The sequence below is a fragment of the Sarcophilus harrisii genome, chromosome 5, assembly GCF_902635505.1.
Source record: "Sarcophilus harrisii chromosome 5, mSarHar1.11, whole genome shotgun sequence".
Lineage (NCBI taxonomy): Eukaryota > Metazoa > Chordata > Mammalia > Dasyuromorphia > Dasyuridae > Sarcophilus > Sarcophilus harrisii.
In genome coordinates, this window is record NC_045430.1 from 63,967,839 (window position 1) to 63,983,753 (window position 15,915).

The window sequence follows — 15,915 nt, forward strand, 5'->3', positions numbered from 1 at the left end:
TCTGGAATGCAGATCTGTTCATTCCTTTTCCAGTCATCTTTCCAACTATATCATGACTTCCTCTTAGAGGAAAATTGTATTAGGTTTGGAGCTAGCTTAAGGTAAAATTTGTACAGGGGATTTTTTTTTAATTGTAAAGGCATTTCATGCTTCCAAAAAATGTTTTTGAAACCAACATAAAGTTTTTTGCCTTGACAATTCTGAAGACTGAGAGAGAATAATCAGATGATTTTTTAAAAAAGAAGCATATATCTTTACACTGAAATAAATTAGTTAAGAATTTAACATCTATTAATGAAAAACTAACATTGGCAAAGCTGGCAATTTTCTCTTATCTCCTTGTGGGTTGGCTGTTTGTTTGTTTTTTTGGTGGTGGTGGTTGTTTTGTTTGAATGAAATGTTGTCTCCAAGGAGAAAAAGTTCTCAATATGATGTGTGTTCTTTATTTACTTTGCTTTTAAATAATAATGTTTTTTATTCCTTTAGATCGAGCTAAAAGGAGGAAGCTCAGAGAAGAAAGAGCATGGCTTTTAGCCCAAGGGAAAGAACTTCCCCCAGAACTCTCCCATTTGGACTCAAGTTCTCCCACCAGAGAAGAAAGAAAAGCTAAGGATCTGTGAGTATCAATGAGTAACAACAGTTCTGTTCATCATGGAATTCTGTCAAATAATTACTCTCAGATAGGACTTGAAATTTTTGGTAGACATCTCCGATATGGCAATGCAGAAAAACAGCTGAGTCTTCTACTCCCAAGACATGCCACCTTATTGAATACACAGAGCTACTTGTAGATTTTTTGGAGAGTCTTACATTTCTAAGACAGCACACTAATGTGCTATGTCTACAAATACTCAAGAATACACAGGAGAAGAAAATGAATGGTACTTGGGACAATGAGACAAGAAAGTTGTTCAGGGTTTAATTTTATGAATTACAATATATATATATATATATATATATATATATATATATATATATATATATATATATGCAGGCATTAGAATATCAGTGGAATAGTAATATAATAGTTAATGCCTTCTACCTAACAAGTTTTTTTTTCCTTTTTTTTTTTTTATTAAAGTTATTAACCCCCAACACCCCCCCTTCCATTCTTGAAAATAAGACAAGTTATTTTTACTTTGGAATTTTTTAAGGGAAAAAAAAATTATTTAAAGGTAAAACAACCTCATTTTCTGTTTTTCTTTTATGAATTAATAAATGATAATAACTTAGTCACTTTAATTTATGGGATTTTACTGTATTTATATTTTTATGCCTATAAAAACAGTAATGAAATTGAACAAAGAAAATCTACTTAATATAAATGTTTGATTGCTCTATTTTACATACTTGTGAATTATCTATACAACTTTGTCTTGGTTGAGGGGCTGAATTAGATGAATTGTTGCTAATAAATTTTACTTTTTATTATTTGTAGCTTTGAGCTGGATGACGAGTTCACTGCCATGTACAAAGGTCAGTGCCCATTCTTAATATTCATATTTTTGGAGGGGAAAGTGTTTTATCCGTGTTTAAGTCTGAATTTAAAAATATTATTTTCTGACTATTAGTTCTAGATGTGGTGAAAGCTCACAAAGACTCTTGGCCCTTCTTGGAACCAGTAGATGAATCTTATGCCCCAAACTATTACCAGATCATTAAGGTGGGCAACTTTTAAAAATACATCTTTAAATGTCATTATATGAAAAACTGCATCATTTAGCTATTCTCAGCTCTACCATGAACCAAAACAGCCCCATAGGAATAATGACAGAGCTTATTATCTACTTCTAGAGAAAGAACTAATTTTGTTTGAATACATACACTCTGCAGAATGCTATTTTTCACTTTTTTTTTCTTTTGAGTATTCTTGTACAAAATAAATAACATAGATATGTTTTACTTGATTTTATGTGTGTTTCTGATTGCTTACCATCTCAGGGAAAGAGAGAGGGAGGGAGAGAATTTGGAACTCTAAAGGTTTTTTTTTTTTTCTTTTAAATTAAGAATTGATTTTACATGTATTTGGAAAATATATATTATATATATATATATATATATATATATATATATACTTTAAAATTTTTTTAAATCTCTCTTCTGTATGTTAGTTTGTTTAGTAGTTCTTAAGAATAAAATTCTCAACAGATGACTCAGTTATTGAAGAGAGAAAATCTTTCTTTAATGTGTTATAATTAGAGGTGTGTATCTTGTTTCAGGTCCCCATGGATATCTCAAGTATGGAGAAAAAACTGAATGGAGGCCTCTACTGTACCAAGGAGGAGTTCGTCAATGACATGAAGACTATGTTCAAAAATTGCCTAAAATACAATGGGGAAAATAGTGGTAAGGAGATGATGATTTTTCTTTTCTCTTAAATTTAAAAGATGTATTCTGCAGTTTGTACACTGTGCAGTGCAATCCATACCTTTAAAGAACTTTTATTTTTTTATTGAAGTTTTTTATTTTGAAAACATAGGCAAGGATAATTTTTCAGAATTTACTGTCTTCTCTCCCTCCCCCCTTCTTCCCTAGATGGCATGTAATCCAATATATGTCAGACATGGTAAAATATATATATTAAATCCAATATATGTATGCATATTTATACAATTACCTTGCTGCATAAGATAAATCAGATCAAAAAAACAAAAAGAGAAAGGAAATGAAATTTAAACAAACCACAACAAAAAGAGCGAAAAATGCTATGTTGTGATCCAAACTCAGTTCCCACAATCTTCTTCCTTGGTGTAGATGGCTCCCTTCATCATAAGATCATTGGAACTGGCCTGAATTATCTCATTATTGGAACAAAAACCCACATCCATCAGAGTTGATCATCACATAATCTTGTTATTTGTACAATAATCTCCTCAGAACCTTTTCTTTCTTAAAGAATTATTTCATCAAGCCTTATTTGGGCATATATCATTGGAAAATGGAGAAAAACCTCATTTTAACATCAATTGTTTTTAGCAGCTGTGCTAAAAGTTTATAGAGGCATTCTCTATGGAGATGTATTCTCTCTCTTCTTTGGTGTCCACTTCTAACTTCCACTCCTCCAGGCCAGCCTAGTTGGAACACTTTTGTCCTCCTCATTTTCATAACCTCTTCTTCTGAGACTTGTATGCCTTGGAAGAGAGGAAAAAAAATAAGTGGTTTTGTTTGTTTTTTTTAAGGGTTTTTTGCTCCCTTCCCTTCAGATTTATAGTTTGAATTTTGTAATTCCAAGTAACTTTCCTGATGATGACTGTTAAAACCATCAACTGTTTGGAGTTTTCTCTGCTTTGGAATGCATTGAAGTCATTCACAAATACATGAATGAATTAATGAATAAATCAATTCTACAGAGAAGACTACTAGGGAATTGTGATTGCCACATTAAACAAATAGTGCATTGTAGCCCCTGACTCATTACCATTGTAGATTTAAGGAGGTCTAACTTTTTTGAGTGTCTTTACAATATCAACCACTGGGGGGTGTTACTGGCCTGGTTATGATTGAGAACAAATTCTCATCCCTTAAATATTTCACATATCAGTGCCAAGAATTTACCAGTTTCCAAACCATTACTTAAGCTACTATATAGAGCTCATTTCGAGGCATCTCATCTCATTCATTGCTATGTTTTTCTATTTTTGTTATAAATTTATGAGGAATCCACAAATTCAAACATTTCTGTATACAAAGAACTGAAAAGGAGATTGTATAAGAAAATGAATTTGTCACTAAGTTTTTAAAGAAATATATTGCTTAAACAAGGTTGTAATAAAATTGCTTAACTTCAGCCTCTCTATCATTTTTTGTCTAATGGGCAAAAAAAGTTTGCTAAAAATGTTGTTTTTTCTTTTCTTTTTTAAAATATGTCTGTCATTGCTCACTAACCTACCTACTTTCCCCTAAATATATCATCATTCTGTAACTAATCCACCAAGCTGCATTATCTATTGTGGTCATATCAGAATATGTTCTGCTGACTCTGTTCACTTCCTTCTGAATATGTTTATAGAACCATATATCTATAAATTCATTATATTCACATAGCACAATTAGTTGTCATTTTCCAGTTTATGGATACCTCTTTATTTCCAATTCTTTACTCTATTGAAAATTACTTTAGGATTTTTTTTCCCCTCTGTTGTTGGGATTGACACCTAATCACTATATTTTGTTCTGAATACAGAATATACCAAAATGTCTGACAATTTAGAAAGGTGTTTTCATCGGGCAATGCTAAAGCATTTTCCTGGTGAAGATGGAGATACAGACGACGAATTCTGGATTCGAGATGATGAGAAGCGGGAGAAGAGGAAGAGCCGGTCTGGACGCGGGGGTGGAGGCAGCGTTTGGACCCGATCCAGAGACACTGAAGGATCTGGCAGGAAACAGCAGCCTTTGGAGAACGGGGGAAAGCCCTTGCCACCTCCACTTCGCGCTTCCTCATCCGCAGAAGACCCGAGCGGCAGGACCCTGCAGCCACCCAGGGAGGTGGGTCCTTCCAATGGCCGAGGCTTCTCTCATCCTTTGCATTTTGGTGGGATGCCTAGTCAGGCGCCTCTTTTGGGCCAGATGGTAAGGAGTAACCTAAATGTCGTTCTCGTCTTTCCCTAAATAGTGAATTTATGGAAGAAGTAGAAGATTCTTCACAGTACATCTTCTCCATGTTCTGTCATCCTTTCTTGATGTTTCATGCTTGATATTTTTTCCAATCTCATTCTGTTTTTCTCTTTCTCCTTAAGGAATTCTACCGCTTTATACCTAATGTCTAATATTTCTGTCTCCCCTTCCCCACTGGTCCCCAGAGACCAGCAGTACCAGGAACATTCGGCCCCCTTCACGGATCTGATCCAGTAAACTTATATGGCTCACCCAGAGTCCCAGAACCACACCCTGGAGAACCTGTTCAGCAGCACACGCACTTTCCAATGCAGGTAAGAGACTCGGATACGTTTGTGGCTAAGGCCCTGTTCTGTCTTTTAGTTTAATTTTAACCTCTCACCTAGAAATTCGAACCTTTTGGGGGTCAGGGAAAATGGGTTTCCCTTAGGGGAGGCCACCGAGCCTTCTCTCTAACCCTTGTTCTCTTTCAGTCTCCAGTTGGACTAAACGAACACCGAGGGCCTAGGCTTGGGGGGCCAGAAGAAAATCCCGTGTGTGGAGGGCTGACGCACTTCTCTACCATGGGGCCCCATCCTGCCTCTTTACAGCTGGGGCAGATGGGTGGCCCCAGCCAAGATGGCAACATGTACCCCCCAGCCCAGTTCCAGGCAGGATTTATTCCTCCCAGGCATAATGGGCCTCCAATCAGACAGGAGTTTTCTGAAAGTTCAGATGTACCCCCTCCCAGCCACATGTACAGACCATACAAGTACCTGAATCGAGTACACTCTGCAGTCTGGAATGGGAATCACGGGGCTACAAATCAAGGCCCCTTGGGCCCCGAAGAGAAGGCCCCTGTGGGACCGGGAGCTTCTCTCCAACCTCGAATTCTTAGTCACGTGATGGATCCACGAGGGATGAGATCATCTCTGCCCCCAAACCAGTGGACTGAACAGTCAAGCTTCCTACCTCACGGGGTTCCTCCTTCAGGGTATATCAGGCCACCCTGTAAATCTACTGGACAAAGATTACAGCAGCCACCAGCACAGGGCTCTCTGTTTGGGGGACCCTCCCCTGCTCTTCGGGTGCAAGGAGGAGAGTCCATGATGGACAGCCCAGAAATGATCGCCATGCAGCAGCTCTCATCCCGTGTTTGCCCACCAGGTGTGCCTTACCACCCCCGACAGCCTCCTTCCCCCAACCTACCTGGTCCTTTTCCCCAGGTGGCTCATTCTGCAGCAGTAAGTGTGTCCACCTCTAAGCCAGCCTTGGAAAACAATGGGAGTGCACAAAACACCAGCGAATCGAAGGAACCCAATGGTAAACAAGGTAACCTACTAGTTCCGTTTTTAACTTTATGATTGAGTGAGTGACTTCCAGAATCAGACTGGCGGCAGGTTTCTAGGCTCTCTTATCCACAGGAAAAGCTAGGAGGCATAGGAATCTGACCCTATGGCCCGAGGAAAAGAAAAGGTAAATATAGGACATTTCTACCAATCATGGGACGGTGGTCCTCAGTAGGGGGTCCTTTAAAGACTATAAACACTAATACATTATGATTCCCTTTGCTTTATTGATAATATCTTGCTAGTGGTTACTATTGATTCAGTTATTAGAAGTCGTTCTCCCCCAGCTGAGGGCTTTTTTGTTGGTTTGTTTTGGTTTTGGTACTGCCTTCATGACCCCATGTTGGTTTTCTTGGCAAAGATACTAGGGTAGTTTGCCATTTCCTTCTGCTCATTTTACAGATGAGGAAACTGAGCCAAATATGGTTAAGTGTTACTTCCCCGGGTCATACAGATAGTATTTCAGACTAAATGAAGAGAATAAAATACTGTAAACTTGAACTGGGTTTTTCCTGACTCCAGGGCCAGCGTTCTTTCCATTGTTCCATTTAGATGCCCAATTTCTCTTCTGCTCATCTCCATTTCATGGATGTGGGTAGAACTTGAAAGCATTTAACACTAGACAAAAAACTAGCATCGCCACAACAGTCTCTTTGGGAGTTTTCAGAATACTCTTTCATGGATGGAAGGCAGCATAAAAGCTCAAAAAGTAAATAATAATATGTGGTATATTTATGTGTGTGTGTATATATATATGTATATATAATAAATTTTCAAAATTGTCTTTCTGCTGTCCACTTTAAAAGTGCTTGGTCTCCATCATGACCATTCTGACCGTTATCCCTTCCTTTGTGTTGCAGAGCCTAGACTTGAGGAGAAACCTCCGAGCCTCGGTGCCCCAGAGGGGACGTACCTCACCCAGCTACCTCATTCCAAACCTCCCCTGCAGACGGACTGCGTTAGGCAGAGTTCACCGCAGGACCCCGAAACGGAGGGCCCCCTCATCAAAAGTGACTCCTCTCAGTCCGGGGAAAACTGTAAAGCGGCCAAGGGCAAGAGCGCCTGGCCAGCAGAAAGCGGCTACCCCAGCCCCACTGCCCAAGGCTGCATGAGGGACCTGACGGGCCTGGCCGAGAGAGGGGTCCTCCCTGAGAATGGGATCGTCGGAGAACCCTCCCCCTGCGGCTCAGAAGAAAAGGCGCTGGGGGCTACCTCGGAGAAGCCGCTTTGTCCCCGGAACAAGCCATTTCAGGAAGCGGCTCTGGCTTGTTCGGGGCAGAATGCCGGCGCTCCTCGGAACATGGATGCGAGTCTGATGGGCAGCACCGTCAGCCAGTTTCCCTCTCTCTATATGCCCAGCATAGAATATTCTAACTCGGCTACCCACTACCACATCAACCCAGGTCTCCAGGGATTCGGCCCCATGATGGGAGGGAAGCAGCCGCCGGCGTCACACCCGCAGCATTTCCCCCCGCGAGGTTTTCAGCCCAGCAGCTCGCCCTCGGCCGTGTTTCCCCGCTACCGCCCCCACCAAGGCATCCAGTACTCCTATCAGCCACCGCCCCAACCTTCCTTCCACCACTATCAGCGAACTCCTTACTACACCTGTCCGCAGGGCTATTCTGACTGGCAGAGGCCGCTGCATGCCCAGGGAAGCCAGCCTGGGCCCCCGGCTCCCCAGCCCAGGGCACCCTTCTCCGACAAAGGGACTGTGGCCAACCTGCAGGGCTGTGAGGTGCTCAGTTCTGCCTTGGCCTCCCCCACCCGGATTGCCATCGTGGGGGCCAAGGTGGTGCCGGCGGAGGGGCAGAATCTGGGGCCCAAGGAAGAAAAACTGGACGACACCATCGAGAGGCCGGAGAGTCCCAAAGAATTCCTTGACTTGGACAACCACAACGCGGCCACGAAGCGACAAAACGTGGTGCCCCCTGCCGAGTTCCTCTATGGAGCCCCTTCTCCAAACCTGAGCTCGGGGATGAATTTCAGCTCTTCTGCTTTCCCAGCCCACAGCATGATGCTGCAGTCAGGGCCTCCATACGGATCTCAGCACACAGCCAGCCCCTTCCAGCCCAGGGCCTATTCGCCGGTCGCTGCTCACCCGTCTCATCCCGCTGCTGGCCAGCCTAACGGCCTTCCCCAGGAGGGCCCTCTCTACCGCTGCCAGGAAGAGAGCATGGGTCACTTTCAGGCCATAATGATGGAACAGAGGGGCAACATTAGTGGAATGGGCGGACCTTTCCAGGACTTATACAGATCTTCGGGGTAAGAACTGATTTCTGGAAAAAGGATGAGGGAGTATTAAAATATTCACGCTAGTGTTTTGGAAAAGTTGTATAATGACCATTGATTTTATCAGAAAGATTATCTGACACAGCAAATAGATTTATTTTGAAGAGAGGAGTGACTATATTTATTTGTTATAAGATGGGGTTCTATTTGGTTTTTAGAAGAGCTAGGTTCAAATTCGATGAGAAATTAGTGATAGTTGGTTTTTTTTTTTTTAACTTAAAAAACAGCTTTTTCAACAAATTTTTAAAAATTTTAAGTTGTATTGACTTTTAGAACAATTTTGACTTCTATATACTCTATCTGGTTAGAGACACATCGGGTTTTTACATAGATCTGATTATCTTCATTTAAGGGCTAGTAATTCTGGGTGATTTTACTTAGAGAATCTAAGAGACCACAGTTAGAGCATGTTATAGCCATTGTTACAATACTTTTCAATGATGTTGGGCTCTAGGACTTCCAGAGTCACAGCAAAGGAATTGTGATCCATGTTTGCTTTTTTTATAACACTTGAATCCTTGTCTTCTCAACCAGCAGTGCAAATTAACAAATCATGTGGCCTACTGTATAGAGTCAGAGGTCTGTGGCTTTTGCCCCCCACAGGATGAACTGTGAACTGAAAAGCTTTAAGAACTATGAGCTGAAAGATGTTTAGAAAAGGAAATCAATAACAAATTTTATGTATATTAAAGATTTTCTTTAGTTATTCAACAAGCATTTATTTGTTTGTTTGTTTTGCTGTTTTATAGTTCTGTCTTTCCAAATACATGCAATGACTGTTTTCAGCCTTCACCTTTGCACAATCTTGTATTCCAAATTTTTCTCCCCTTCTCCCCCTCTTATATACAGCAACCAATCTAATATAGGTTAAACATGTGCAATCTTGTAAACATAATTTTATATGCACAAGAAAAAATCGAATCAAAATATGAAAGATTCGGCCTCTATAGTTCTCACTCTGTATGCAGGTGACTTTTTCTATCACAAGTATATTGGAATTGCTTTGAATCATTTCATTGTTGAAAAAATTTAAGTCAGTATCACAGTTGATCATCCCGTAATCTTGTTGCTGTGTACAACATTCCCTTGGTTTTACTTATTTCACTCAGCATCAGTTCATCTATGTCTTTCCAGACCTTTCTAAAATTATCCTGTGATCATTTCTTGCAGAACAATAATATTCCATTATGTTCTTATTCCATAATTTATTCAGCCTTTCCCAACTCATAGGCACTCATTTTCCAGTTTCTTGCTACTATAAAAGGGGCTACCACAAACATTTTTGCACATGTAGGTCCCTTTCCCTTCTTTAAGCTCTGTTTGGGATAATTTAAAATTAAAAAAAAAAAAAAAAAAAAAAAAAAAAACAGCAGCAGTAGAAACACTGCTGGATCAAAGGGTGTGCACAGTTTGGTAGCTTTTTGAGCATAGTTCCAAATTGCTCTCCAGAATGGCTGGATCCATTCATAAGCCCATCCCCATGATTCATCCTCTCAGAGAGCTTGCATCTCTTAGATGTGCTTAATGCAGGTTGAAAGAAAGCCTGTTAAGGAGCTATGATCAGAGAATGTAGGTATCTAAGGTCAGAGTATTGGAATAGATGGTAGTAATTTGAGAAATACAGATAATTAGTTCCACAGTCCAATGGGTTGCTTTGTTCTTAGGTGTAATATTTCATTAATATATTTCTTGATTTTTCCTGTTGTGGCTCTAGAATGCAAATGCATCAGGTGCAGGCCCAGTCACAGTCCCCTTTTCCAAAGTCATCAGCTCCAACAGCATCAAGAAAAGAACTTCCCCCACAAAAGCCCTCAGCCTTGCCTCTGGATCAGGTGAGAACTTGAAGTTATGGGGAGGGAAAGGGTTCTGGGGTCTCCCTCCACTCCACTTCTTGTGGAAGAAAAAATAATGTTTTAAAAAGATTTCTCATGAAGGTTCTGTTCTTGACTGTCCTTCTGGTGAGACAAACTTATTGTTAAGTAGAAACAGGAAAATTTGTCTACGTGTGAATGATTTCCTATGGTAAATTTGGTGAAAGTGGACCTTATTCCCCACCTCCACTGGTTACACTGAAGGAAAGGGAGATTTCATAACTAGAAGGAAGGGCACTAGTCTGGTAAAGTAAATGTTTCAGACTCTTCTCTTAGGTTTAACTTGCTACTTTTGTGACTGTGGTTAAGTCATTTGACCTTACTTTTAAGTCTTTTTTTCCTCATCTATAAAATAATAGTAACTATTTAAGAAAAAAAAATTAATAATATTACCTCCCTTCCAGAATCGTTCAGGATCAAATGAAATAACACACATACAGAGCTTTGCAAGCCTGAATGTACTGTAGTAGATACTAATAATAATAATGGTGATCATGTTGAAGAATACCTCCCTTAGAAGATTATTTTGGAAAAAAATTAACTTTGTAAACCTTAAAAGTGCTACAGAAATGTAAATTGCCATAATTGGAGAATTATTGAAACAAACCCTCCATCACTGAGTGAATACTGTTGTTTTTGTTATTATTGTCTTTAATCTTCTCCACAAGTAACTGTCTTTCATGTTCCCCTTGAGCCTGTAATAATGACCTCCTTAGTAATCTACCTTATGTCATTTCCTTGCCCCTAAATTTTCAGCAGCTCCCTAATTCCTACATCCTAGGCATCTGAAGTATTTTAAATGAGTGACAGCCATCCATTTGCATTTTTTTAGAATCAGTTTATTTAAATTAATTTAAGTATCTGCTAACAGATGAAAACCCTTTGAAGTATTGAGTACTCAAATACAAGCAGGCTTTTCCTTTTATGGAAGGCACTGTTCCGGCCTTCTGCAGTATTGGGCAGATGAAGGAGCAGGGGTGTAACTCCAGTTATGTTGTCTTTAGTTTTGTCTACCTCTGTTGATAGATATATTGGTATGAGTGTAACTCTCTAAAAAATCTCGAGGAAAGGGGATTCATACAATGTCGTCTTTTCTTTTCCTCAGAGCTAGTCCAAGGAAGAAAGAGCCCCCAAGAAAACAGAAGCTGCATATGAAGACCTGGGCATAGAGAACTGGAGAGGGATACTAGTTCACCTTTCTTCTTCTTCCCACACCTGGCCCTTCCCCAGCGGGAAGCTTCTTTCCTTCAGGCAACTGCTGCCAGGGCAGAAGCCCCAGGGGGCACAATCTTTAGATGATGAACACAAAAGTGACAGTGGTCTTGGGTCAGGGGTCTTCTCCATGGCTGATCTGGACAGAGAAAGATGACCCAAACTAGTGGGTTTTTGAGACTTGAGACTGAGTCTCATTCAGGGAAAATTTTTAAATCAGGGTGGGAGGGGGAGAGCTGGTAAAATGGGATGATTGGTAATTTTCATGAGCAGCTAAACTCAGGTATATATTTGGGAATGGGAGATGTAATTTACTCGTAGTATTAATGTGTTTGGATCTGGGTCCAGTTTACAGAATTTACCTGTTGCCTTTTAAAATAATTTTTTTGTTGGTGGTGAATGTATTGTATATAAAAATGGGAAAGGGAGGGAGGTGGATGTGGGAATCTCAACTGTAGTGGGCACGTAGCACTGGGGTGATCCTCTACTGTTTACAATCATGTCACACTGAAATCCTTCAGGAACTGGAAGGGTTGGGAGATACATAATCATGTCATTTGTCATTATGGTGTTCCCTGGGTAGCCCTCCATGCTTTCAGCCTTCCCTTTAATCAGCCCAAGAGAGCATTCCCAAGCTCCTTTCTTTACTAGATTTCGCTGGAGGGCACATACTTTCCAAAAGCAGACGAATTAGCTTCAAATAAGAAGCTATGTTTGCCCCATATTAGCTGCTCTGTTCATGATTCTAGTGGCCAGGATTTAAGAAACACTACTTGATAGGCCTTTCAGTTGGCTGGAAACAGTTATCAGGAATGGGGATCGCTGGAATGTTTCACTCTTTAGAAGACAAAGCTGGATTGTCCTGTAGTGATGGACCTACCAAGAATGATGTAGAAAGCTTCATTAAAAGCTTTTGAGCATTTAAACATGTTTTGTGGGAAGTGACTACTCAGGTTTGTACATGGTAGGAACTTGCGTATTGAATAGGAAAAATGTAGACTTAAGGTTTGAATTTAGGAATTGATTCCTTATGTAGTTTATTTCAAAATATGAAGCAAATCATGGTAAAACTGATCACACCACAATTTAGGAGTTACCACAAGCAAGGTGTTGGGAATCATTTGCCCATCAGTGGTAGGATACAGTATTAAAGTATTAAATTGCTTTTGTCATTTCAAGTTTAGAATATGCACTCTACTAGGTTTTTGGAGATTTACGTATAAATCCTGTTATAGCTGCAGTGCCTCCCAAATTAATACTGATATGTTTAAAACTTATTTTCCATGAAGACTAACTCTAGGGCAAAAAAACATACCAAATCACAGGAGTTGATTTGGCTTGGTTTTAACAGAAGAACATCATCATAATTTATTTGGAATATTATCCACTTCCACAAAATCTGAATCTTCCCAAGTCCTCATAAAAACGCACTTCTAGAGAAAATTCATTATAGCAGCTCCCTTTCTTCTGGTCTTGGAACCCATAATGAAACGGATTTGTTTTGTTCTTTTGTAGTCACATAATACACCTGGAACCAGCTCCAATGACATAAGCTAGTGAAAGGTAGTTACACTTGGGACATAGTCAAGGTTAGATGGTAGTGGGTGGATGCTTCTTTCTCCAAGAACATTTTAGTCATATTTATACTGAATTTGAAGTATTCATTTGATGCTTATTTGTGTTAGTGCTACATCACTGATGAAATTGGTTTGAATTTGTAAAGTGAGCAGTCAGGACTATTCTTAATGCAAGAGCAGCAACAGGTTCTAATGTACTCAATTGCCTAGAAACATCCATTTGCTCTTGAGCTAGTTTAAACTAGCTGAAATGATAGTAACTTCATCTAAGGAGTGAATAGCTCTCTGTTTATTGGTACAGGCCAGTCAAAATCCAAGATCTCTGGCGTCATGAAACATTCCCAGTCGCTTACTTAAGTCAAGTTTGGAATGGGTAAAAGTTTCTTTTAACATGAGGATCACTAGAGTCCCACTTACATAGAAATGTAGCAGAAACCTTTCTGAAAATTGTGTAAGGGTTCTTTGTCTCTAATGGCTGCAAAAAGAACCCTCAGCAATAATAAGCTGAACATCTTTCCCTTGTTCACGTCTGAGCAGTTCTGTATACAAGACGGCACGATGAGCATGTTGTCCCCCACCTCTTTTTGCCGATTCTGTGAATAATATTAGGAAGAGAAATTGTGATCTCTTCTTGCAATGTGAAGCAGATTAGTCTGAAAGCAATAGAAAACTGAACTACTGTATTAAAATTGTGAACACTGTGAGCACAGGCAGGCAGCAGCACAATAGGATATGTTAGAACCGGCCCCATTGTCAGCCCATGTTAAATGTTTATGAATAACCCAGTTGTGTCCCCTTAGAGATTTTAGTTGTGTAGGATAGGGGTTAGTATCCCATTCTATTGTCTGGTAGTTCCTGAGCTGTTAGAGGTCATTTAAATCCATCTTTTAAAGTACAGAAACACTCAAACCTGAGCATTTATGTTTCAAGTCAACATTGTTAATGGCTAATTCATTTAAGATGAAGTTTAGTCTTGTTTCACTTAAAACTCTGCTTTCCCTAGCACTTCCCTCATAGTTTCTTAAGCAGATGCAGTGTCTTAAAGAACTGTCAAAGCTGTGGCAAATGCCTCCCTTTCAGTATAGCCAGCTCCTGGTGACTGACCCAAGCCAATTATTGGGATCTGTAAGAAATTGGTAACTTTCAGCAGACTTATCACAGTTGCAGATATTTACCCAAAATAATTTTCCCAAGACAAAATATGATACATAGGGAAGTAATTTTCATAAGATTCATCTGTGTTTTCTTTTACTCAAGCAAAAGTAGCTGGATATATGGGCACTTTTTATAACCCTTTTCTCATCTATCCACCCCTTCAATGTAAAGGAGCCTTTCTAGCTGCTTCCTGATCATAATTGTCAATTCCAGAGCAAACCAAGTCCACCGATGAAGGAAACTTTTGTGTTCACTCTGCACTTTGGTGAAGCATCCTAAAGCCCGTGTGTTGTGGCCGCCGGGTCCATGCCAGGACTTCTCCATAGAGGAGGTTTTATTTCTGAGAATCATGTCCTTTATTAAAGAAAGGTTGTGCTTGTGCTACCTTAAACACCTAGTACTACTTGGTGGGGGGCGGGGGGGGGAACTCAGCAGTAGGGGCCACTGTGCTGTGGATCTTGCCTGTGGTATTATTTATTATTCGTGGTAATCCCTGCCTTTTGTGAGCCCCCACTATGCTTAGTGCTGAGCATGCACATAAACTACATCCCATCAGAAGCCGGGAGCAAGCCCTCTTGTCCAGCATCCTTGAGCAGACCTATGATGTTTCTGTCTACGTGGAACTCCGCCTCCAAGAACGCTTCGCCCCTCCACTCAGAGCCCTAGCTTTGGGGGCAGCACGGGTTTGGAAGGTCACTCGAGATCTGCTTTTCTATACCCTCCTGCTCTGAGCCCAGCAGACTCCAGAACATGTGAGACTCCCCAGCTCAAAGGCCCGTAGTCAGGGGCTGGAGCCTGAGCTTGGTCCCAGCTTACGCTCGGCTCCGTGCCTCCTTTGGAGCCTGACAGATTTCTGACAGAGAGCTCTCTCCACAGCAGCGGCTGCCCAAGTCCCGTGCTCCAGGGCATCTGCCTGATATGGGAGACAGTGCCTTCCTTGCTCTCCAGTCACCGGGGAGACTCAGGGTTTATGTTTCCCCGCTAGGCTTGTCCTAGTGACTGCTTACAAATCCACTTTGATATTGTCAGTGTCCTCAAAGTCTGTATCCTAAACTTAGTGCTCTAGTCAAGGCGTCGTTGTCCAGTTAAGAGAGGAATGTGATTTTAGACTTGCTGACAAGAAACAAGATTCTTTCTTTTACTGATTGAGACTGGGTTTCTTTCTTTGTGCCTTGCAGCTTAAAGGTACATTGGTTGACCCTGCCTTCCAAGAAACCCACCGTCGTAATTTGGGCAAAAATAGTCTTTTGTGGCTGTTTTCAGATGTCAGATTTAAATTGTGAAAGCAACTTTTGCCACCAGGCCGTGTGACAGAAGCTTTTTACTGCTGTACTCCAATGGACTTCCTTTTTCTGATGTATAAAAAGACTGGGAACAAGCCGATTGTCCTGCATGTTTTTTTGAAAGATATTGGGGTGGGCACAGAGGTATGGGTGTCAAGTAAGTTATTAAAATGCTGAACTCCTCTCTCCCTGTAGAGTGACCTCCTCTTTCCCCCGAGCTTGGGCTCAGGTACCTCACTCTGCTGCCTTCTACACTGTTCCTGGTAGCCTGGTTCGGGATCCACCAACCAGCCTGGGGCACACAGTGTCAGGGATTCTTTGCTCCTTCTGCAAAAGCTGTGTGAACTTTCCTGGCCAGTACTGATAAGGGGAATGCTATTTATTTTTATATTTGTGTATATTTTGTCTTGGTCTGCTGATTCCCTTTTACCCTGAGAGCGACATTTACCTCAATAGTTAGTTCAATACTGTGTTGAATACTTTTTTTAAAAAACTTTTTAAAAGCTTTTTGATCCTTGGAGATCTGTAGATTTATTTCCATATGAATTGGTTATTTTGTATAAAGTACATTCTTAAAATAGCA

At 40.6% G+C, this 15,915-nt stretch overlaps 1 protein-coding gene across 3 annotated transcripts in view; it reads left to right on the plus strand.

Annotated features, from left to right (window-relative positions):
• Positions 1–15,516, plus strand: part of LOC100928654 (cat eye syndrome critical region protein 2) — a 139,761-nt gene extending 124,245 nt beyond the window's left edge. For 2 of the 3 annotated variants that reach the window (XM_031939642.1, XM_031939644.1), the window contains exons 10-19: positions 487–616; positions 1,439–1,476; positions 1,572–1,663; positions 2,220–2,346; positions 4,184–4,572; positions 4,803–4,931; positions 5,091–5,928; positions 6,806–8,207; positions 9,949–10,066; positions 11,211–15,516. In XM_031939642.1, the coding sequence (XP_031795502.1) occupies positions 487–616; positions 1,439–1,476; positions 1,572–1,663; positions 2,220–2,346; positions 4,184–4,572; positions 4,803–4,931; positions 5,091–5,928; positions 6,806–8,207; positions 9,949–10,066; positions 11,211–11,216 (3,269 nt within the window). In that variant the 3' untranslated portion in view covers positions 11,217–15,516. The remainder of the gene's footprint in view (positions 1–486; positions 617–1,438; positions 1,477–1,571; positions 1,664–2,219; positions 2,347–4,183; positions 4,573–4,802; positions 4,932–5,090; positions 5,929–6,805; positions 8,208–9,948; positions 10,067–11,210) is intronic. The other variant, XM_031939643.1, reaches the window with a different exon arrangement.
• The last annotated feature ends 399 nt before the right edge of the window (positions 15,517–15,915 follow it).